The 25,382-nt window shown below is 44.9% G+C and overlaps 1 protein-coding gene across 1 annotated transcript in view; it reads left to right on the top strand.

Annotated features, from left to right (window-relative positions):
• The first annotated feature begins 210 nt into the window (after window positions 1–210).
• The window catches only part of SCARB2 (scavenger receptor class B member 2), an 89,372-nt gene continuing 64,200 nt past the window's right edge, over window positions 211–25,382 (top strand). The window contains exons 1-5 of the mRNA XM_077276119.1: window positions 211–555; window positions 12,434–12,591; window positions 23,374–23,521; window positions 23,915–24,115; window positions 24,911–25,002. Of these exons, the coding sequence (XP_077132234.1) occupies window positions 439–555; window positions 12,434–12,591; window positions 23,374–23,521; window positions 23,915–24,115; window positions 24,911–25,002 (716 nt within the window). The 5' untranslated portion in view covers window positions 211–438. The remainder of the gene's footprint in view (window positions 556–12,433; window positions 12,592–23,373; window positions 23,522–23,914; window positions 24,116–24,910; window positions 25,003–25,382) is intronic.

Raw genomic sequence — 25,382 nt, 5'->3', positions numbered from 1 at the left:
GAGGGCACAAAGATTGGCAGTGATGGTGGGGCTGTTATTGACGCTAGAGCAAACATTGGGGGCACTGGCTGACACCAGGGTGACACTGGCTGCTTGTGGGGAGATTTCTAGTACTTCACTAGTGATCCATATCTGTCTATAGCACGAGAAAGCCCGCCAGCCCAGCTTTGTGTCGGTTGTCTAGGCTGAGTCGTCATTGTCTCGCGACATGGGGATGGGAGACACTGAGCCCTCAGGGTGGGAGACGACACTCCATGGAGCTGGAGAATGAAAACGAAGCGCCTGGCTGACCCCACGTTACACCGAGCTGGGCGGTCGCTGCTGTGTGAGGCGTCGCCAGGAGCCTGTAAACAGCAGACAGCAGCTTTCTGAGTCAGTGTTCGCGGCTCCTCTGCCATTACTGGGTATCTGTCGTGGCCGGTCCTGTGCTCTCTCGCTATGGGGCGCAGGGTCATGTACTCCTGCGGGGCCCTGTCTCTGCTGCTGCTCATCATTAGTATCGTGCTGCTGGTGGCGCACACCTTCATGGACATGGTGGAGACTGAGGTGAAGAAGGTCAGTGTCTGCGTCGTCCATGGCTCAGTGCTTTGGCCACCTATAGAATAATGGCTTTATTTCAGTTATTCTTAGTGTGCACTACAAGGTCCAGCGCTGTGTAAGCTGCTTCCCATACACATGTGCCAGTGGTAGTTGTAGAGTTGCCAGTGTCCGTCCTGGGCATTTATGCACCAAACCCCATACCATCTGCGCCCCTACTAACCTGTCCCATAAGGGCGATCAAAGAACCCAGAAGAATCCAGGTAAAATAATGAATTGGGGCCTAATATTGATGAAGTGTTCAGTGCTAGAAAAGGGAAATTAAAGGGGTGTTCCAGTTTTAGTAAGTAAGCGTAAACGAATGTAGTTTTATTTTATAGTTTCTGTAATAGTTTTTTTTTTAAACTTTCAAGATCCCTGCTTGCTGTCATTTCGGCCTCAGTCAGGCATCCAGGGGTCACATACGGTTCTATCCGTGTCCTTCACTGATAGAACACGTACCCATTATAGTCTATGGGCCTGTTCACATGTCTAAAGTTTTTTACGGATCGAGTGGTCATCAATAAAATCACTGAGATCCGTTTTTTTTTTTTTATCAGATCAAAATTATTTATAAAAATCCACGGGTTTGTGAAAATGCCATCAGTGCACTGCGCTATCTGTGATTAGCATTGTAATGAATAGGAGAAGCTTTGGCATTTTTTTTTTCAGCAGTGACGATCACTGACGAAACACTGATGGTAAAAATTTACATACTGACTGAACGGGAACCTGTCAGCAAGATTGTGCACAGTATCAGGTCGGCACCATTATACTGATTACAATGATACCTTGGGTGATGAAATCCGTCTTGTGGTTGTTGTTTAATCTTTATTTTCAGTAAAGGCCCGTCACACACAGCGACGCTGCAGCGATACAGACAACTATGCTGATCGCTGCAGCGTCGCTGTGTGGTCGCTGGGGAGCTGTCACACAGACAGCTCTCTCCAGCGACCAACGATCAGGGGAACGACTTCGGCATCGTTGAAACTGTCTTCAACGATGCCGAAGTCCCCCTGCAGCACCCGGGTAACCAGGGTAAACATCGGGTTACTAAGCGCAGGGCCGCGCTTAGTAACCCGATGTTTACCCTGGTTACCAGCGTAAATGTAAAAAAACCAAACAGTACATACTCACCATCTGATGTCCGTCAGGTCCCTTGCCGTCAGCTTCCTGCTCTGACTGAGTGCCGCCGTACAGTGAGAGCAGAACACAGCGGTGACGTCACCGCTGTGCTGTACTTTCACTTTCACTTTGCGGCGCTCAGTCAGAGCAGGAAGCAGACGGCAAGGGACCTGACAGACATCAGATGGTGAGTATGTACTGTTTGTTTTTTTTTTACATTTACGATGGTAACCAGGGTAAACATCGGGTTACTAAGCGCGGCCCTGCGCTTAGTAACCCGATGTTTACCCTGGTTACCAGTGAAGACATCACTGGATCGGTGTCACACACACCGATTCAGCGATGTCAGCGGGACCTCAACGATCAAAAAACGGCCCAGGCCATTCCGACACGACCAGCGATCTCGCAGCAGGGGCCTGGTCGCTGCTACGTGTCACACATAGCGCGATCGCTACTGAGGTCGCTGTTGCGTCACAAAACTTGTGACTCAGCAGCGATCTCGCTAGCGATCTCGCTAAGTGAGACGGGGCCTTTAATGATATGCTCGTACCCCGGGGCGGCCTATGGGGGGGGTCTTCATGCGGTGCTCGGATTAGATATTCATCTGTATGGCTTCTGACCTGACCTTCTGATCCCTCACTGACCTGCCCCCTATTTTACATACTGAATATAATATGGTTTGAAAAAAAAAAATCACATTCATCAGGCAGGCGGCACCTGTGGTGTAGCATGGTACGGGGACTAATATGCATATTTTCAGTTTATTTAGACATATACACTCACCGGCCACTTTATTAGGTACACCATGCTAGTAACGGGTTGGACCCCCTTTTGCCTTCAGAACTGCCTCAATTCTTCGTGGCATAGATTCAACAAGGTGCTGGAAGCATTCCTCAGAGATTTTGGTCCATATTGACATGATGGCATTACACAGTTGCCGCAGATTTGTCGGCTGCACATCCCAAAGATGCTCCATACAAGGCAGGATGGATCCATGCTTTCATGTTGTTTACGCCAAATTCTGACCCTACCATCCGAATGTCGCAGCAGAAATCGAGACTCATCAGACCAAGCAACGTTTTTCCAATCTTCTACTGTCCAATTTCGATGAGCTTGTACAAATTGTAGCCTCAGTTTCCTGTTCTTAGCTGAAAGGAGTGGTACCCGGTGTGGTCTTCTGCTGCTGTAGCCCATCTGCCTCAAAGTTCGACGCACTGTGCGTTCAGAGATGCTCTTAGGCCTACCTTGGTTGTAACGGGTGGCGATTTGAGTCACTGTTGCCTTTCTATCAGCTCGAACCAGTCTGCCCATTCTCCTCTGACCTCTGGCATCAACAAGGCATTTCCGCCCACAGAACTGCCGCTCACTGGATTTTTTTTCTTTTTCGGACCATTCTCTGTAAACCCTAGAGATGGTTGTGCGTGAAAATCCCAGTAGATCAGCAGTTTCTGAAATACTCAGACCAGCCCTTCTGGCACCAACAACCATGCCACGTTCAAAGGCACTCAAATCCCCTTTCTTCCCCATACTGATGCTCGGTTTGAACTGCAGGAGATTGTCTTGACCATGTCTACATGCCTAAATGCACTGAGTTGCCGCCATGTGATTGGCTGATTAGAAATTAAGTGTTAACAAGAAGTTGGACAGGTGTACCTAATAAAGTGGCCAGTGAGTGTAGTTTTGTTTGAAAAAAAAAAAAAAAACCGTAAACAAAATGCACTATATTATCTGTCGCACTCCTATAGATGCTACTGCGCAGGCTCCATCTTAATAAAGCATAATTTTTTTTGCTGACATAATGGCGTGGCCGCCGGCGCCATTTTGTTTGAAGTTTTTTTTTTTTTGTTTGTTAAACAAAACTATATGTCTAAATAAAATTAAAATAAGCATATTATCCCCCGCATTATGCTACAGCGCAGGCTGAATGTGAATTTTTTTTTTTTCAAACCACAGGCCGCCCCGGAGCACGAGAATCTCATTATCTGAAAACTCAAAATAAAGATTAAACAACAACCACAAAACGGATTTCATCAACCAAAGGATCATTGTATTCAGTATAACGGCGCCGACCAGACTCTGTAGATTACTGTGCGCAATCCTGCTGACAGGTTCCCTTTAAAGAAGTTGTCCACTACTTGAAGAACTTCTTCTCATACCTCTCGCTTTGCCCCCCAAAAATAAAGCTTCTACTCACCTCCTGGGCTAGCACCATTCCCGTGGTGTCCGTACTCCGTGTCCCGAGGCTCCCATGCTGTTATTATGACACGTGACGCCAGCGCCTAATCAGCACTCGGGTCACTGTCTCTGCCTCCTCTTGAATTGAGCAGGAAGAGGAAGCTTCCCGAACTTCCTTTTCATGTTCGATTGGGATGCCAGCGTTGATTGGGTGCAGTCATCAAGTGTCACAACAGCCGCACGCAAGCCCCGGGACCGCGAGTGCATTCACGGGAGGTGAGTATAGGATTTATTTTTAAGTAATGCACTCTACCCCATGGCCTGTTTGCATGCTCACCACGCAAGACTCCATTGCTGAACAAAAAGCATCTTCAAACTCGTTTAAAGTTTGCTCAACAACATTTAGATAAGCCTATGAAATACTGGGAGAAAATAGTCTGGTCACATGAGAACAACATTGAACTTTTTGGATGCCATAATACACATCATGTTTGGAAGCTAAACGACATTGCATATCACCCCAAAAACACTACACTAACAGTGAAGTTTGGTGGTGGGATCATGGTGTGGGGCTGTTTTTCAGCAATCGACACTGGCAGCCTTCATATGATTGAAGGAAGGATGAATGAACAATAGTGATGAGCGAATATACTCAATGCTCGGGCTTTCCCGAGCACGCTCGGGGGTCTCCCGAGTATTTGTAAGGCTATGTTCACACGCTGCGGGTTTTGCTGCGGACCCGCAGCTGTTTTGCAGCTGCGGGTCCACATCCTTTTTCCATGTAGATTACAGTACAATGTAACCTAATGGAAAACAAAACCCGCTGTGCCGACGATCCTTTTTTTCTGTGGAAAATCCGCGCGGATTTTCTGCAGAAAAAAAGAAGGACCATGTCACTTCTTGGTGCAGAATCGCAGCGATTCTGCACCCATAGGAATGCATTGAACCGCTAACTTCCCGCATGGGGCTGTGCCCACGTTGCGGGAAGTTAAGCAGATAATGTGCCGATGGTACCCGGGGTGGAGGAGAGGAGACTCTCCTCCAGGTCCTGGGAACCATATTTGGGTGTAAAAAAAAGAATAAAAATAAAAAATGATGCTATACTCACCTCTCAGCGCTGCCCGCGGCGTCCGGTCTCAGTTGCTGTGCCGAACAGGACCTGTGGTGACGTCGCGGTCACATGACCGTGATGACGCCGCGGTCACATGACCGTGACGTCACGAAGGTCCTTGTCAGCACAGCCGCGTGCAGCGCCGGGGAGATCGCGACGTCAGAGGGTGAGTATAGCCAATTTTTATTATTTTTTACATTACTATTGATGCTGCATATTGCTGCATATGCAGCATCAATAGTACAGCAGTAATCCCGCAGCGGAAACCGCGGAACAAACCGCGATAAATCTGCAGGGATAACCGCAGCGGTTTTGCCCTGCAGATTTTCAATTCCGCTGCGGGATTAACCCGCAGAGGAACCCGCAGCGTGTGAACGTGGCCTAAGTGCTCAGAGATTTAGTTTTTGTTGACGCAGCTGCATGATTTACGGCTGGTAGCCAGCTTGATTACATGTGGGGGTTGCCTGGTTGCTAGGGAATCCCCACATGTAATCAAGCTGGTTTGCAGCCGTAAATCATGCAGCTGAAGCGAAGAAAACTAAATCTCCGAGCAGTCACAAATACTTGGGAGACCACCCCGAGCGTGCTCGGGAAAACCTGAGCAGCGAGTATATTCGCGCATTACTAATGGACAAATGTATTGAAACCTCCTTGATAAAAATCTGCTTTATTATGATGACGATGAAACGAGGGTGCACATTTCAGAAAGACATTGATCACAAACACACAGCCCAGGAAACTCTCAATTGATATCAGAGAAAGAAAATAAAGCTGCTAGAGTGGCCCAGCCAATCACCTAACCTGAATCCATAAGAAAATTTATGGAAGGAACTAAAGCTCAGTTCCTAGAAGGAGCCCACGGAACCATTAGGCTGTGTGCACACGTTCTGGATTTTTCATGTTTTTTTGCGTTTTTTTTCGCTATAAAAACGTGATAAAAAACGCATACATATGCATCCCATCATTTAGAATGGATTCTGCAATTTTTGTGCATATGTTGCGTTTTTTTTGGCGAAAAACACGCATCCGTGGTAAAAAACGCAGCATGTTCATTATTTTGCAGATTTTTGGCGGATTTCCCACTATATTATTGTATTTCGAACCTCCGGAAAAATCCCCAAAAAAAACCGCATGAAAAACGCGAAAAAAACGCATGCGGATTTCTTGCAGAAAATGTCCGGTTTTGTTCAGGAAATTTCTGCAAGAAATCCTGACGTGTGCACATAGCCTTAGGATTTTAAGAGGGTTGTGTGGAAGAATGGACCAAAATTACACCTGACAATGCATGCGACTAGTTTCTCCATACAGGAGGCTTATTGTTGTGTGAAAAAGTGTTTGCGCTTTCTTTTCATGTTTGTCACACTTAATTATTTCAGATCACTAAACACATTTAAACGTTAGACAAAGATAACACAAGTAAACACAAAATCTAGTTTTTAAATGAAGTTCTTTATTATTAAGGGAAAAAGAAATCCAAACCTACAGTGCCCTGTGTGAAAAAGTGCTAGCACCATGGACTGTTTTCTATTATAAAAATGTCTTCAAGGGAACCTGGCATAATTGCAGCCAGGTATATTTTTGACTGGAATGCTTTGGCCCTTCAGAGAAAACGTGGTTTGAAGATCCACTTGGGGACCATGGGTATACATGACACTTGTCAGGTGCCGCACCCGGATAGCTACTTCCCACACTGCTCTAGTTGATTGAAAATTCTCTTTCATCTGTATATTTAATGAGAGACCTGGAACAGCATGGGGAGAAACCAAGAGGTTAGTCTCGTCTCTGCTCATGGTCCCTGGCTCACTCTTCAAACTACATCTTCGCTGAAACACCAAAGCGTTTCATAAAAAAAATATACCTGGCTACAATCGCTTAGCCAGCCTCTGATTCATGTACCTGTGGTTTGGCAGCATAAATTGAGTGAAAGGTTCCCTTTAAAGGGTTACTACTATTGCAGTTATTACTAATTGAGTCTTTCAGATTCTTTCGTCAGTATTTCACGATATGTTGGCTATGCAGTGGCTGAATGTTTGGGAATGTTTGTAGGTTAGTCCAAATAAATGCCTGCCATGTTGGGCTGTCTGGTCTGTTATAGTGCCAGGCCATATGATGGAAATCCAACATATCCCAATATAGTCAATGACATGGATCTGACACTCTTATTTTCTTTGTTCTTCTTCTATCACATATTATGACAATTAATTAAAAACAGAATCTTAGATATCGAGAGATCTAAGCAGGGTCGGACTGGCCCACCGGAGAACTGGAGGATTCTCCGGTGGGCCCAGACACTGACACCTGCTGGCATATTGGCCAGCAGCTGCCTAGGGCCCCCACTGCTCCAGGGGCCCCCCAGCCAGTGGAGTGTCGCTAATAGCAGCACGCCCAGCTGTTATGGGGCCCCTGAATCAAGAGGGGCCCTCCTGGTGCCAGAGAGCAGCAGCTGGACAGGAGCCTGTCCCTGCTGCTAAAGAAAAATGAATATTCATGCTTCCCCACGCCCCCATGGGAGTGGAGAGGCGTGAATACCATTTCACTTTAATGGCGGGCAGCGTTAGCCGCAGGCTGAGGCTACCACTGCCCGCCGCTGCTGCTGAATGGGGGGCCCCGAAGGTGGGCTCCTAATGGGCGGCGATCCTTGATTGCAATCCCTGCAGCTTGGGACCAGAGCAGAGCTGCAGGGATCCACGTCGTCCTTCCTGCCCAGCACTTCCTGTATGACTCAGCACGGCTGGATGACGTCATCATTCAGCGCGGCTGTGTCAGAGAGAAAGTTACCCGGGATGTGCTGCGGCTGCTGGGAACGTACAGAGAGGTGAGTGGGTGCTGTGTGTGTGTGCATGTGTGTACCTGCCTGTGTGTGTGCCTGCGTGTGTGCGGCTGTGTGTCTCTGCCTGCGTGTGTGTGTGCCTGCGTGTGTGCGGCTGTTTGTGTGTCTGTGTGCGTCTCTGCCTGCCTGCGTGTGTCCCTGCCTGCAGCTGTGTGTATGGGGGGAGGGAATGATGATGGTGCTGGAGGCAATGATGATGGTGGTGGGGCAATGATGATGATGGTGGGGGCAATGATGAAGATGATGCTGGAGGCAATGATTATGGTGGTGGGGGCAATGATGATGATGGTGGTGGGGGCAATGATGATGATCGTGGTGGGGGAGGCAATGATGATGGTGGTGAGGGCAATGATGGTGGTGGGGGAAGCAATGATGATGGTGGTGGGGGAGGCAATGATGATGATGGTGGTGGGGAAGCAATGATGGTAGTGGAGGCAATGATTATGGTGGTGGTGGGGGAGGCAGTGATGATGGTGGTGGGGGAAGCAATGATGGTGGGGAAGAAAGCAATGATGGCTGTGGTGTAAAGGACAAAGATGCTAGTGGTGGAAAGGACAATGGTGGTGGGGAGGAGGCAGTGATGGAGGTGGTAATGAGTACAATGGTGGAGGGGGAGAACAATGCTGATGGTGGAGGGGGCTGCATTATACCCTTTCAGGGGGGCTGCATTATACCCTATGAGGGGGCTACATTATAATTCTGTGGGGGGCTGCATTATATTCTATGAGGGGGTTACCCCAACCTCTGCTACATAATTAAGACGTGTACTACCTTATATTATACCCTGATATTAGCGTCTTTTACAACACAATTGGTGGTCTTGTATTTATTTCTATGTAGCTACATAGTGGGCCCCAAGAATGATTTTCTCTGGTGGGCCCAAGGTGCTCCAGCCCGACACTGGATTTAAGAATCAAGTGAACTGGGTACAGTTTTTTTTTTTTTTGCACGTGATTATGCGGGAGCTGTAAGCTGGTTTTCAGTTACAGCCAGACTCCCCACTGAGAAGATAGAGGTAAGGTACCTTCACACGAAACGACATCGCTAGCGATCCGTGACGTTGCAGCGTCCTGGCTAGCGATATCGTTTCGTTTGACACGCAGCAGCGATCAGGATCCTGCTGTGATGTCGCTGGTCGCTGAATAAAGTCCAGAACTTTATTTGGTCGTCCGATCGCTGTGTATCTTTGTGTTTGAAAGCAAAAGCAACGATACCAGCGATGTTTTACATTGGTAACCAGGGTAAACATCGGGTTACCAAGCGCAGGGCCGCGCTTAGTAACCCGATGTTTACCCTGGTTACCAGCGTAAAAGTAAAAAAAACAAACAGCACATACTTACATGCGTCCCCCAGCGTCTGCTTCCTGACACTTACTGAGCGCCGGCCCTAAAGTGAAAGTGAAAGCAGAGCGGTGACGTCACCGCTGTGCTGTTAGGGCCGGAGCTCAGTCAGTGTCAGGAAGCAGACGCTGGGGGACGCATGTAAGTATGTGCTGTTTGTTTTTTTTACTTTTACGCTGGTAACCAGGGTAAACATCGGGTTACTAAGCGCGGCCCTTCGCTTAGCAACCCGATGTTTACCCTGGTTACCCGGGGACCTCGGCATCGTTGGTCGCTGGAGAGCTGTCTGTGTGACAGCTCTCCAGCGATCAAACAGCGACGCTGCAGCGATCGGCATCGTTGTCGCTATTGCTGCAGCGTCGCTTCGTGTGAAGGTACCCGTAGTGTAAGGTACCTTCACACGAAACGACATCGCTAGCGATCTGTGACGTTGCAGCGTCCTGGCTAGCGATATCATTTCGTTTGACACGCAGCAGCGATCAGGATCCTGCTGTGATGTCGCTGGTCGCTGAATAAAGTCCAGAACTTTATTTGGTCGTCCGATCGCTGTGTATCGTTGTGTTTGAAAGCAAAAGCAACGATACCAGCGATGTTTTACACTGGTAACCAGGGTAAACATCGGGTTACCAAGCGCAGGGCCGCGCTTAGTAACCCGATGTTTACCCTGGTTACCAGCGTAAAAGTAAAAAAAACAAACAGCACATACTTACATGCGTCCCCCAGCGTCTGCTTCCTGACACTTACTGAGCGCCGGCCCTAAAAGTGAAAGTGAAAGCACAGCGGTGACGTCACCGCTCTGCTGTTAGGGCCAGAGCTCAGTCAGTGTCAGGAAGCAGACGCTGGGGGACGCATGTAAGTATGTGCTGTTTGTTTTTTTTACTTTTACGCTGGTAACCAGGATAAACATCGGGTTACTAAGCGCGGCCCTGCGCTTAGCAACCCGATGTTTACCCTGGTTACCCGGGGACCTCGGCATCGTTGGTCGCTGGAGAGCGGTCTGTGTGACAGCTCTCCAGCGATCAAACAGCGACGCTGCAGCGATCGGCATCGTTGTCGCTATCGCTGCAGCGTCGCTTCGTGTGAAGGTACCTTATTACCGACCATATCTTCATTCCTGGTCACTGCACAAGAGCTGTGTATACAGAAATAGGAAGAGGACTTCCTTCTACAGACCTAGCAATCATGTGATCACCGGGTGAAGGAGAGGGCAGGGGATGCTGGGTCCTAACAAATCCTGATCAGCTGTCCCTTTAACTGGGGCTATCATTAGTGCCCAGTTTACAGGAGAAATCAGATGTATAAAAAAAAAATGCCCGGATGCCCTCCAAATGTATTTGTATGTGACAAAATGCGCTATATAAATAAAAAGCAGGATAAATAAAACAAAAAGCCACTGCCAGTGCGAAGTAGCTGAAACCCTTCAAATCTTTCTCAAATTCCTCAAAAACTTGGTAGTTTCTGCTCAATTGCAGCTAAAAAAAAGCTCAGCAAAAAGACTCAGTGTTAGACTCAGTGTGCACATACCCTTAGCGACTTGAAAAGACCTTTCTAAACTTGGAGCTATTAGTCAGTTGTATCGTTGTATAACCTCTCATGCTATATACCAGGGGTGGGGAATCTTTATTCTGCCAAGGGACATTTTTATGATTTATACCATTCTTCGGGGCCTCAACAAATTGTGCTCTAACTCCACCCACAAAGTGCGTCCTGACTCTGGCACTGGCATCAAGACGTAATTTTTCATTGCACGCGCCTCAGCACTCTGTAGTTATTATTATTTATTATTATTATTCATTTTTATAGCGCCATTTATTCCATGGCGCTTTACATGTGAAATACAGGGCAAGTATAAACAAATACAATAAACATGAGCAAAAACAAGGCACATGGGTACATAAGGAGGGAGGACCCTGCCCGCGAGGGCTCACAGTCTGCAGGGGATGGATGATGATACACTAGGAGAGGGCAGAGCTGGTTGTGCAACTCACTGCATGCTTGTGCTCACAGAGCAAGAAAAAAATCAATGGGCCGGCGGCTGTCAAAATACATCCATCAGCTCACACACTGTGGTCCCCGGGAATCTGTCCAGGGGCCTGGATGAAGGGTTAGCGAGGGCAGTGAATGGCCTGCGGTCCTGGGGTTCCCAAACCCCTGCTATACATAAATGAAGACTCTAGTATCCACAAGATGTACAGGATAATGGCCCTCATAGTAAGCCCCAAAATGTATAATGGCCCCCACATTAGCCCTCAAACTGTATAATGGTTTAATGGACCCCACATTAGACCCAAAACTATATAGTGGCCCCACATTAGCTCCCAAACGGTATAACGGTCCCACACTTTATAAGGGCTCCCACAGTAATCCCTATAATGTATGAGGGCCTCCACTTTTTCAGGGTCCCCATTGTTTATGATGCCCCCTACAAGTTGAAATTAAAATACGACTCCCAACGACATGGCCCCGGCAGATCAACGAGCTGGCGCACGCACAGGATGTCAGCGTCTCAGCTTGGCTCAATGATGTCACATCGGGACTCTGACATTCTGCACATACACCACCACCTTGGCCTGTTCCGAAGACCCCAAGTTTAAAACAACCTGTGATCTAGAGAACAGAGAGTGGTAATGCAGGGAGATTGTGCCTCTCTGCTCTACCGTGGGCCTTATGGGTAGCGTAGCTTTGAGTGGTTCATCTGAGCGTGGGGTCCGGTGCAACTGCACCCTCTGCCCCCTGGTAGCGTTGGGAGTACTTTTGATAAGATATGTCACTTCTCTTCAAAGACCTGCTCCTGCAAAACTTGCTTCTGTCAACAGGCGCCATCTTATTCATTCTACGTGGGGGGGCATTGGTGATGTAGGAGATGTGAGGACCTGTTCATGGTTGCCATCTAAGAGCTTCCAGGCGACCACTGACAGACACACATAACAGTATAAAGATATAACCATAGCTAACTGTAGTCGAACCATTCCAATTTTTCTAAAGTGTTTTACCACCTTTAGTCTTATAAGATGTTGATTCTTCAGTCTTGTTTGTTCTGCCTTGTTACAGTCAATACCTAATAGCATTAAAGGGGTCATTGACCCAGCGAGGGGCTAATATTTCATAGAATATACCTGAAAGCCATAGGTCAAGGAATAACCTCAATGTACCCATAGAATAAGATCTGACACTTTGTCTCATGGTTTCACAAGTTTCAATTGCTGTACTGGTACTGCATCTAAGACTTTAGTTACATTTATGACATGTCTAGTAATTCTATAAATTTTTTTCCAGGCTACAGTTTTAAAGAATGGGACAGAGGTCTTCAATGATTGGGTCAACCCCCCACCCCCAATCTACATGCAGTTCTATTTTTTTAATGTAACTAACCCACTGGAAGTCCTAGGTGGAGAGAAGCCAGTAGTAGATGAAATTGGACCATATACTTACCGGTAAGTTAATTGAAGGGAACCTGTGGTTATTTTGGGTTACCAAAACACCTGGTCATGTAAGACAGGATCCTGCTTACCTTCCTGGCCACAAAAGGGTTTTCCATCACTTAAAATATCAAATTTTAATTTTTATGTAAATGAGGCTGCAAGGGCACTAGCTCCTAGCTAGTTCTTCCAACCTGCCCTTAGTGCGCTTGCAGTCTCATTTACCTATGGATTCAGTGTTGATGAAAGTGAGAAGATAAAGTATTTTGGTTGTACAGAATGCATACAAATAAAAAAAAAAATGAAATAAATAAATATATGTAACTAGATGGTAGCCCGATTCTAACGCATCGGGTATTCTAGAATATGTATGTAGTTTATTTATGAAGATTTTAGAATAATACATTGAATACACAGGATTCGTCCGGCAGCGACCAATTAGCAAAGCGTGGTTCAAATCCCGAGCCAATTCGCGGCCGGACTGCACCTGTCGCTGATTGTTCGCGGCCATGTAGTATATAACAGCCCACGTAGTAAATAGCACAGCCACGTAGTATATTGCACAGCCACATAGTATTTTGCACAGCAACGTAGTATTTAGCACAGCCACCTAGTATATAGCACAGCCACGTAGTATATAGCACAGCCCACGGAATATATAGCACAGCCTCGTAGTATATAGCACAGCCACGTAGTATATAGCACAGCCCACGGAGTATATAGCACAGCCCACGGAGTATATTGCACAGCCCACGCAGTATATTGCACAGCCCACGTAGTACATTGCACAGCCCACGTAGTATATTGCACAGGCCACATAGTATATTGCACAGGCCACGTAGTATATTGCACAGCCCACGTAGTACATTGCTCAGCCCACGTAGTACATTGCTCAGCCCACGTAGTACATTGCACAGCCCACGTAGTATATTGCACAGCCCACGTAGTATATTGCGCAGCCCACGTAGTATATTGCGCAGCCCACGTAGTATATTGCACAGTCCACGTATTATATTGCACAGCCCACGTAGTATATTGCACAACCCACGCAGTATATAGCAATGTGGGCATCATATCCCTGTTAAAAAAAAGAATTAAAATAAAAAATAGTTAAATACTCATCTTCCGTTGGCCCCGGACCCAGGCGAAGCGGTTACCGATGCTCCTCGCACGCTCCGGTCCCAAGAGTGCATTGCGGTCTCGCGAGATGATGACGTAGCGGTCTCGCGAGACCGCAATGCATAGAGCAGTCACCGGAGCGTCGCAAGGAGCGGGAAAGGCCGGTTCTGGATCCGAGGGGACGGTGAGTATATAACTATTTTTTATTTTTTTAATTATTTTTAACATTAGATCTTTTAACTATTGATGCAGCATAGGCAGCATCAATGGAAAAAAGTTGGTCACACAGGGTTAATAGCAGCGGTAACGGAGTGGGTTATCCGCGGCATAACGCGGTCCGTTACCGCTGCCATTAACCCTGTGTGAGCATTGACTGTAAGGGAGTATGGAGCGGGCGCCGGGCACTGACTGCGGGGAGTAAGGAGCGGCCATTTTGCCGCCGGACTGTGCCCATCGCTGATTGGTCGTGGCCGTTTTGCCACGACCAATCAGCGACTTGGATTTCCATGACAGACAGAGGCCGCGACCAATGAATATCCGTGACAGACAGACAGAAGGACAGACAGACGGAAGTGACCCTTAGACAATTATATAGCAGATAATGGACCCTTTGCTTTTTGACCCTCGAGTCTAACCTTGATGATGCTCCATTAAAGAGGTTGTCTGTGAGCGCACCAAAATAGGTCAGCATTTTTCCCAAAACAGCAATGCACAGTATATAATAACTGCATAGTTATATTACAGGATAACCATTTATCCCCACACCACATTAATACTTTTGAGTATGTACAAGTAAAGGAAGTAGTTATTCAGCGACCACTGTTGTTTGCAATGTTGGTATCATCAAAAGTGATTCAGTGTTATTACATCTGAAGTCTACATCTCTGTATATCTATGAAACCTGATTTATGCAGGTTCCTGTAAAGGGATCTACCAGCCTGTGGGTTTTATTGCACCTTTCAATATATTTATAACATTTCTGGTATTTATAATGAATATATTGCATTATGGTGACTTTGGTAAATATTGTAATGTTATTTATTGCTGTCTACTTCTCTATCCCATATCATTGTCTATAAACCTAGACCCAAAAGTCCCATGAGTATTTGGCAAGTAGGAACTTGCAGCGTATTCATTCTTTGTACACTTGCACTGCAGAACATGTGGTAACAGGCCCATGTGTCTATGACACTGATTTATTCTAATTGGCTTGATTTGTAAGAAGCCTGCTCACCTCTAATTATCTCTACAACCTGGAATTAATGTCTGTACCCATCCTTTTCTTCCGTCTTATACCTTGCCATTCTGGCTTATAGAGGACATATAGAGAATTTGCTCTGAAGAGCAAGTTCAGATGACTTTGTAGAAATTGTATGTGTATATGTATATATATATATATATATATATATATATATATATATATATAGCAATTAAATACAAAGTATCTGGTTATTAATCTATAGCGACATTCTCAGTAGTTTCCACCAGATATCATAGTAATTACATCGTAAAGAAAAAATCTGTGTAATTGGAGGCTGTATAATAATAGTACATTGATAAGAAAATAAAAAGTTTCATGCCAAGGTTATGATGCAGAAATCTCAAAGGATCCCTGTGCCACCTTTGGGCATAATAAGAATTAATTATATGTTCCTCTGTCTATATTCTCATTTTCATTACCATATATTGAGACGAGATACTCACCTACCAGAGGAAATATAAAAAAGGCCATCTGCTCTACATTCATGCCAGGGATATTGCAATTGATCCTTTAACTACCTAAAGTTGTCATTAGAATAATTGGATAATAAGTCTTTGACCCTACAGACCCCCATACCAATTAGACTGTTGCTGGCTGAACCTGCCGATATCGACTAGTTTGGGCGACACTCAAATACATACCGTACATGGGTCGCAAAAGGATTTGCTGTGACCTGCAGGAAACGGGAGACAATGGTTCCTTTCTTGCTATATCCAAATATATTTGTGACTTTCAGATACAAATACATTTTGAACACTTGAGCACTGGGACTGGGACAAAGCAGAACCCCGCCAGCTCCAGCCCCAACGTGCAGTGTCATGATGACGTCGGTTATCTGGCTAGGTAGCAACTGTCAGTGTGCCTAATGGCATAGAATACTCTGAGGCCTCAATCAGACATCTGTTTTTCACACACGTTCTATCCATGTTTTTCACAATGTGCACCCATTATAATCTATGGGGCTAGGCCATTCTCGTCTTTGTTTTGTTCATGTGTCTGCAAAAAAATGATGGAGACATGTCATTTTCGATCCGAGTCAGAAATCAAAATCACCCATATGGGTCTGAGCAGCTACATTGAATTACTGACCAAACACTGATGAAAATTGATCTGTTTTTTTTCACATACGAGAAAATAACGGAGGTCTAAGGGTACCGTCACACAGTGCCATTTTCATCGCTACGACGACACGATTCGTGACGTTGCAGCGTCGTATGATTATCGCTCCAGCGTCGTAGACTGCGGTCACACGTTGCAATACACGGCGCTGGAGCGATAATTTCATGACGTATTTGCGATGTAGAAGCCGTTGGTTACTGTGCGCACATCGTATACAACCTGTGTCACACGATGCAATCATGCCGCCACAGCGGGACACTAGACGACGAAAGAAAGTTTCAAACGATCTGCTACGACGTACGATTCTCAGCGGGGATCCGGATCGCAGTAGCGTGTCAGACACAACGATATCGTAACTATATCGCTAGAACGTCACGAATCGTGCCGTCGTAGCGATGAAAATGGCACTGTGTGACGGTACCCTAAGGCTAAGGTCCCATTTGCGATCATTGTATGTCCCACTGCATTACAGATGGTTCATAAAAGATCGTCCGTGGTAGAATTAGAAATTAATTGCAAATGTTTGCTTATCATCAATGACTACAGAGTTTTACAGTTTCATGCAACAATTGATAATAACTAAGCAATTTTAATGGGTTTCTATTAGTGATGAGCGAGTATACTCGTTGCTCGGGTTTTCCTGAGCACGCTCGGGTAGTCTCCGAGTATTTGTTAGTGCTCGGAGATTTAGTTTTCGTTGCCTCAGCTGCATGATTTACGGCTGCTGGACAGCCTGAACACGTGGGAATTCCCTAATAAACAGGCAACCCCCACATGTACTCAGCCTGTCCAGCAGCCGTAAATCATGCAGCTGCGGCAAGGAAACAAAATCTCCGAGCACTAACAAATACTCGGAGATCACCCGAGCATTCTCGGGGAAAACCCAAGCAACGAGTATATTCGCTCATCAGTAGTTTCTATAATAAAACAGAAAGTCATTAACAGCTTCTAGTCAGGTATAGATGTTCATAAAAAATGTTTAAAGTTGATAACTTGAATAGAAAATACCTTTTTATATGTTTTCCTTTGTACTCCCTTCATGTCCTAATAAAAATCATAGAATCATTAAGGGTATGTGCACACGTTCAGGAATTTTCGTGGTTTTTTTTGCTTTTTTTTTTTCGCGATAAAAACGCTATAAAAACGCATTATAAATGCATACATATGCATCCTATCATTTAGAATGCATTTCGCAATTTTTGTGCACATGATGCGTTTTTTCCGCGAAAAAACGCATCGCGGTAAAAAAATGAACATATTCATTAATTTTGCGGATTTTTCGCGTTTTTCCCCGCTATTCTATGCATTGCGAAAAAAACACGCAAAAAAACCGCGAAAAAAACGCATGCAGATTTCTGGCAGAAATGTCCGTTTTTTGTCAGGAAATTTCTGCAAGAAATCCTGACATGTGCACATACCCTAAATGTTATCGTTGGAAGGGACCTCCAGAGTCATCGTTTCCAACCCCCTGCTCAATGCAGGATTCAATAAATCATCCCAGACAGATGTCTATCCAGCCTCTGTTTGAAAACTTCCATTAAATGAAAACTCACCACCTCTCGTGGCAGCCTGTTCCATCATTGATCACCCTCACTGTCAAAAAGTTTTTTCTAATATCTAATCTGTGTCTTGTCCCTTTTAGTTTAATTTTATTGCTTCTTGTGTTTCCATGTGCAAATGAGGATAAGGATGATACCTCTACACTGACATCCCTTCAGATATTGGAAGACCGTTATTAATTCTCCTCTTAGGCTTCTTTTTTGCAACCTAAACATTCCCGGATCGTTTAACCGTTTCTTGTAGGACATACTTTGCAGTCCGCTTACATCCTGGTTGCTCTTCTCTGAACATGTTCCAGTTTTTCAATCTCTTTTAAAATGTGGTGCCCAGAAATGGGCACAGTATTCCAGATGTGACCTGACCAAGGAAGAGTAGAGGGGGGTAATTCATGTGATTCTAGACTCTATGCTTCCCTTAATACATTCTAGAACTGTGTTTGCCTTTTTTTCTGGTGCATCATACTGTTGACTCGTATGCAGGCTATGATTTATTAGAATACCTTTTTCACACATGCTGTTGCGTAGTTTTATTCCTCCCATTCTGTAAATGTAATTTATGTTTTTCCTGCCCAGATGTAAAGGGGCCAATATTGCACGCCCCACTTTTCAGTTTTTGAATTTCCACAAAAATGTAAAATAACCAATAAATTTCGTTCAACTTCACAATTGTGTTCCGCTTGTTGTTGATTCTTCACCAAAAATTTACTTTTAGTATCTTTATGTTTGAAGCATGATATGTGGGAAAAGGTTGAAAAGTTCCAGGGGGCCGAATACTTACCTAAAGCACTGTATAGTTAGGTCCAGAAGTATTTGGACAATGACTGAATCTTCGTGATTTGCGATCTACACACCACTATTTCTTATTTAAAATGAAACAGCTGTGGTGCAACTGAAGTGTAGACTTTAAAGGGAACTTGTCACCAGGTTTGGCTGACATAAGATACAGCCACTGCCTTTCAGGGCTGATATACAGCATTCTGTGATGCTGTAGACAAGATCCCGATCCGACCTGAAAGATAAGAGAAATAAGTTTTATCATACTCAACCTGGGGGGGGGGGGTTGGTGGCAGTCCGGTCCGAAGGGTGTCGCAGGTTCTGGTCTGGCGCCTCCCATCTTCTTGCAATGCTGCCCTCCTGCTTGCTTCATAGCTCCTCGACATCGTGTTCCTGCGCAGGTGTACTTATCTGCCCTATTGAGGGCAGAGGAAAGTACTGCAGTGCGCAGGTGCGGGCCTCTCTAACCCTTTCCGGCGCCTGCACACTGCAGTACTTTCCTCTGCCCTCAACAGGGCAGATAAGAACACCTGTGCAGGAGCGTGATGCTGGGGGGCCACAAAGCAACAGGAGGGTGGTGATCAGAATAAGATGGGATGTACCGGACCTGGACCTGCGTCACCCATCGGACCGGACTGCCCGCCCGGGTGAGTATAATAAAACGTATTTTTCTTATCTTTCAGGTTGGATCGGGGGCTTATCTACAGCATTATATAATACTTTTTATCAGCCCTGAAAGGCAGTGGCCGTATCTTATATTGGCCAAAACTGCTGACAGGTTCCCTTTAAAGTTAATAGAACAAAAATATCCTGTAAAACATTTATGAATTGCAACTATATTTCTTAAAAGCCTCCTCATTTCAGGGGCTCAAACAAATTAACTTTACCATGAATAAAATGTTCATTTTTAATACTTTGTAGAGAATCATTTGCAGGCAATGACTGACTGAAGTGTGGGTCTTTCTGCCTAAAGTTTTGTCTTAAGCATGTGAATGCATGCTTGATGGGGTTAAGGTTTGGTGATTGACTTAGGCTACTTTCACACACGTTTTTATAAAAACGTTGCAATGCGTCGTTCTGTGCAAAAAACACATAGACTTGTATTACCGACGCATCGCGACGTATGGACACACGCTCCATACGTCGTGCACTGGATGCGTCGGTAATTGGCGGACCGTCATCACAAAAAAAGTTCAATGTAACTTTTTTGTGCGACGGGTCCGACATTTCCGACCGCGCATTAGCGGCCGGAACTCCGCCCCCTCCTCCCCGGAAGTCATAATGGGCAGCGGATGCGTCTGAAAACTGCATCCGCTGCCCACGTTGTACAATATTTAAACAACGTCCGTCGGTACGTCGGGCCGACGGTTTGCGGAAGTGTGAAAGTAGCCTTAGCCAGCAAAAATATTCCACTTCTTTGCCTTAAAGGGAATCTGTCACCCCAAAATTGGCCTATAAGCTAAGGCCACCGGCATCAGGGGCTTATCTACAGCATTCTGGAATGCTGTAGATAAGCCCCCGATGTAACCTGCAAGATAAGAAAAAGAAGTTAGATTATACTTACCCAGGGGTGGTCCCGGTGCAGTCCGGTCCGATGGGCGTCGCGGTCCAGGTCCAGCGCCTCCCATCTTCATACGATCACTTCCTCTTCTTTTCTTCCTGCCGCTGCTCCTGCTCAGGCATATATTGTCTGCACTGTTGAGGGCAGAGCAAAGTACTGCAGTGCACAGACGCCAGGAAAGGTCAGAGAGGCCCAGCACCTGCGCACTGCAGTACTTTGCTCTGCCCTCAACAGTGCAGACAATGTATGCCTGAGCAGGAGCAGCGGCAGGAAGAAAAGAAGAGGAAGTGATCGTATGAAGATGGGAGGCGCCGGACCACGACGCCCATCAGACCGGACCGTACCGGGACCGCCTCTGGGTGAGTATAATATAACCTGTTTTTCTTATCTTTCAGGTGACATCGGGGGCTTATCTACAGAATTACAGAATGCTGTATATAAGCCCCTGATGGCGGTGGCCTTAGCTTATAGGCCAATTTTGGGGTGACAGATTCCCTTTAGGAAAAACATTTGCGTTACTTTCTCAGTATGTTTTGGGTCATTGTATTGTGAAGCACCGTCCAATCAACCTTGCTGTGTTTGGTTGACTCTTAGCAGAAAGTGTACACTATTTGTCTGTGAAGGCCTGATATTTCTCACGCTATGAGGATGACGCAGAAGGTGTCATCCACCTCCAGGACGGTGAGCACCAGTCGGGGGGAAGGGTGGGCCCAAAGCCACGCCCATCAGACCAGTTGGACCCGATTAGAATGCAGCATGGGAGAAATCAAAAAGGTTTTTCAGGGCTATACAGGAGGACTCGGGGGCTTGCCTAAGTATTTAGAGACTGCATAACAGACACTGAGTAAGATGATATTTTTAGCTGGTATGACACAAAAATGGTGACAGGTTTCCTTTAATGACCGCCTTTACCATATGTGCACCTACAGGCTAGACACCCCACATTACCCAGCCACCACTGGAAAGACCCGGCCTGCACCCTGCAAAAAAAATGATCAAAAAAGATGTAAATAATAAATGAGGTATTTGTTACTATTTTGGCCGAAATACCCTAGCTGCGTCGAGGGACGTCAGTAATAGGCTGCTATACGGACAGAGGTGCATCTCACGTAATGGTGTGAACGACACCCTATGCAGACATGTGTGCAATTGAAATAGTATTTTGCACCTGTGCTCCCCCTGATTTTATCTTGGGGGATCCGCTGCATCCTGCTTGTGCATTTGTGTCAGGACATGATATTGCAAGTATGGCTGTTTTTTCTCTCTGTAATATTGTTAATATTATTTTCCTTTTTCAGAGAATATTTTGAATTTAGAGAAGGGATTATTGTAGGACTCGCAAGGTAATGAGGGCCCTTGACGTGGGTTGTGAGCTTGGGTATTTTGGCCAAATAGTGACAAATACCTCATTATTTACATCTTTTTTGCACATTTTTTTGCAGGCTGCAGGCCGGGTCTTTCCAGTGGTGGCTGGGTAATGTGGGGAGTCTAGCCTGTGGGTGCACATTTAATATGTTTTCAGTATTTTGCACCTGTGCTGTCCTTGCTTTTTTCTTGGGGGACCTTTTTGTGCATGGACATGATATTATAAGTTTGGCTGTCTTTTCTCTCTCAGTGATATTGTTAATTTTCTTTTCCTCTTTCAGTGAATTCTTTTTAGAAAATGCAATGGAATTACAAAGAAACGTTTTGTCATTTGATTAGTGAGCAGTTTTACACTGGTTAGTAATCGGGAGCAAACAATCGTAAATGCTGTCAACGCCTCTTGTAAAAGGCCTTTAACCCAAGCTAAAAGCACTGTTCATCTAAATATCTATTTTATGTCTGCCACTTCAGTAGCCTATTATATCATTCACACATATTAACCTGCTGAGGAAGTTGTGATGAATGTACTTCCATAGTATCAAATGCCCCTTTTATGAGCAAAGCAAGAGCATACTGTACGTACCAATGCAAGTCGATGTGTTAGTTCACAACAATGCTTTTACACATGGACCTATTGTTTATTGGTTTCCTTTTACACAAGGACCAGCCTTCTGCTTTATAGTCAGACTGAAGTTTGTGATGAGGTTAGGAATCGCTCACCTCCTTGCATACATATACAATTCTTTATATATTCCTGATAATATATGTGCAAGTGAGCCTGACAAGTAAAAGATGGCGCCAGGCCACAACATGACTTATGCAATCGATTTCAGGGGATTCATCTATCAATCTACTTTTCTCTGAGGACTGCCATTGTAGGAGCAAACAACATAACAATCCAACTTGCACTTACAGCCAGAGCTGTACATAGAAACATAGAAAATAGATATTTCACTATTGTGCTAAAAAACCATTTGACCACCAGTAATCTGATTATGGTTTTCTGCACTGTACCATTGGGATCTGCCACATGAGAAACCTGTTACTGTTGTGGAGGTTCAAACCAATAGGCTGAAATTAATTCTGCCTGATATTAATATTAATATTTTAACCGTAAGAGCCCCCACACTCTCCCCATACACAGCATATGACCCCTCCATAGTCTCTGATGTCCAGCAAGAGCCCCCCCCATAGCCTCCCCATGTTCAGCAGGAGCCCCCCATATGCTCCCTATGCTCATCAGCAAATCCCCATAGCCTCTCCATGTCCAGATTGCACAGATGCCTGTCCCTTGTGTTTTTTTCCCATTTCACCCCATGGATCTCATTGAGACAAATGAATGAAACCTGTTATGCTAGTCACAACCCACGGACAGACAGTAAGTCAGCGAAGTCAGACGTTCCCAGGTCAATACCAAAAGAGCACGTAGTAAACCAAAGGAAAATACAGAGTCATAAATCAGGTCTCATTCCAGGGTCAGAATAGCAAAGAAATAGCGGATAAGCAAAGGGGCAATAACAAATGGGCAGTCACAACATGCTCCAAAGGGCAGCAGCAGAAGATCAGAAGCAAAGGGACAATAACAAACGTGTAGTCAGAACACGGTCCAAAGGTCAGCAGCAGAAAATCAGAACTTACAGCACAGGGATCAGGCGAACAGGGCTAGACAGCTCCCCAAAACAACAGGGCAATAACCAAGAATAGGGAGCACCTGTGGAAATCTCTGCACCTACCAGTCTCAGATAGGTCAACTGAGCTGTCAAAGCACTGACAGCTCAGCATTCCCCAGCACAGGTTAGGATGACAGAGCTGATAAAACCATTGGGATTAAATGCAATAACACAATCTTGGTGGCTCATTCATGCATTTGTAGAACATTCTGACGTGATGCCTGAATATCAAATATTAAACTGTAGAAATACATGTGACCCTTTTTTTTTAAAATGCAGAAGTTTTTTTATACAATGTTATGTAACACACATGTGCTCATACTAAAGTACTTATTTTAGGATTAATTAATTTTCTTTCTTTAATTATAGGGAATATCGACCTAAAGAGAATGTAGAATTTCTTAGGAATGGTACTGAAGTTTTTGCTGTTAATCCCAAGACTTACATTTTTGAACCTAACAAGTCTGTTGGGGACCCTAAAGTGGACTTAGTACGAACAATCAATATTCCTATTGTGGTAAGTCTTATTATATCACTGTTTAAGCAGAATTTTATTTTTGGTCTAAAGTAACTGTATTACAGAGGTTGTTCAGCCAACAAGTATAAATAACTTACTAATATAGTTCAACTCTACCAGGTGCCCAAATGGCAATCCCCCCAAAATGAAAGTTTTTACAGGGGTGAGGCATTTGCTCCCTTTACTTTTACCGTGTCTCCCTCAAGGTTTACTGGAGTCGTTAGTTGGACCGCCACTTCTCAAATATAGTACGGCTTTTTGTGGCTCTTAAAATGGGGATTTTTGTTGCTATTTCAACCTAATGAAGAGTTGTTTGCTTGTAGTTATTATCTTATCTCAGTTGCTTGCCAGATTAGAGCAGACTCATCGTAATTGCTTTGTTCTTTATTTCAGACCCTGTTGGAAATGACCCGAAATAATAAGTATTTTAAATATATAAAAGCAATAGTTGCTGCAGTTTTGAAGACTTACAATGAAGATATATTTCTTACTCGATCGGTGGATGACTTGCTGTGGGGTTACAAGGATCCTGTACTTTCTTTGGTGCACACTGTAGTACCGGAAATTAGTGAAATGTTTGGCCTCTTCTACAATGTAAGTTTCATAGGTGGGTGGGAAGTGTGTTCAGATGCTTTGTAAAGTAAAAAAAATCTATGAACCACATTTTTAAGAAAAGTTCTAAAGAGGTTCTACATTAATACCAACTTGTGACATGAAGCCCATGCTACACACCCACCAAGATTCTATATAGGGGGCCTATGTCTAATTAATGTGCAGTTATATGTTATCTATTGGTGCTTTGGAACAGTCATTTAAAAGCAGAGCAGATGAGAAGCTGCTGCTCCGTCGACGTGACATCTGCAGGAGTTGCCTGTGACTGACTTGTGCTTGGAGAGGTTGGCACTGGGCACAACAGGCATACCACCTGCCGGTTAGTTCTTAGGCCCATAGTAAAAAAAAAAAAAAAAGTCCTGGATTACCCCCAAATTTTGCACGTTTTGACATTTTCATCCCAGTTTCAGGCAGCTCCGCCCCCCCCCCCCCCCTGTTGAGCAGGCGTAGCATTGCCCACCCATCGTATTCTTCAAAAGCCCCAAATCAGCACTTCTGAAGCTCATAATAATAATGCGAATACAAAGATATATAATATGCAACCTTCATGAATTCAGTCCTACTTCTCCTTAAGGTCTTCTCAGTCCCCAATCATAGGCTTCCAATCATGGCATATTATGACTGAATTCATATTGCAATGGTTTTTTGTTTGTTGTTAAGGGATCCACTATTTTTAATTTTTTATACTTATGTTATACATCTAAGAAGACACTATTTCTGTGGTCTTGACTTTATAGACCTCACTTATGTCTCCGCATCACACTTCACTTTTTGCAGATGAATGCAACAAATGATGGGACATACGTGTTTCTTAGTGGATCCGAAGGATACATGGATTTTACAAAGATTGTGGAATGGAATGAAAACAGGTAGGAACAGCATGTTTTCTAAGCTCCTATAACATAATATATGTACCCGTGTAAGCGGTCATGAGGTTCATGGTTTTCATGAAGCACCCTCAGACAGTGCCCCCACTGCAAGGTAACAAGGTTGCTACATAATCATAGAGTTATACAGTCTGTACAGTTAGAGCTGTGAGTCTATGCTGCTCACTGCAGGGAAGCTTGTCATAGCTCATATATGAAAAGAGATTAAAATGATCCTGGATACCTTTCGTGAGTGTAATATGGGGAATCTGTAGGCAGGTTTGCTATGTAATCTGAGAGCAGTATAAAGTTGTGTTAGCAAGCCTGATTCCAGCAGTGTATCAGTTACTGGACTGCTTGGTGTAGTTTTGATTGAATCCATG

This window comes from Ranitomeya variabilis, chromosome 1 (assembly GCF_051348905.1).
Source record: "Ranitomeya variabilis isolate aRanVar5 chromosome 1, aRanVar5.hap1, whole genome shotgun sequence".
In the NCBI taxonomy this organism is placed as follows: Eukaryota; Metazoa; Chordata; class Amphibia; order Anura; family Dendrobatidae; genus Ranitomeya; species Ranitomeya variabilis.
The sequence above is the reverse complement of the archived record's forward strand: the minus strand, read 5'-3'. Positions and strand labels throughout refer to the sequence as shown.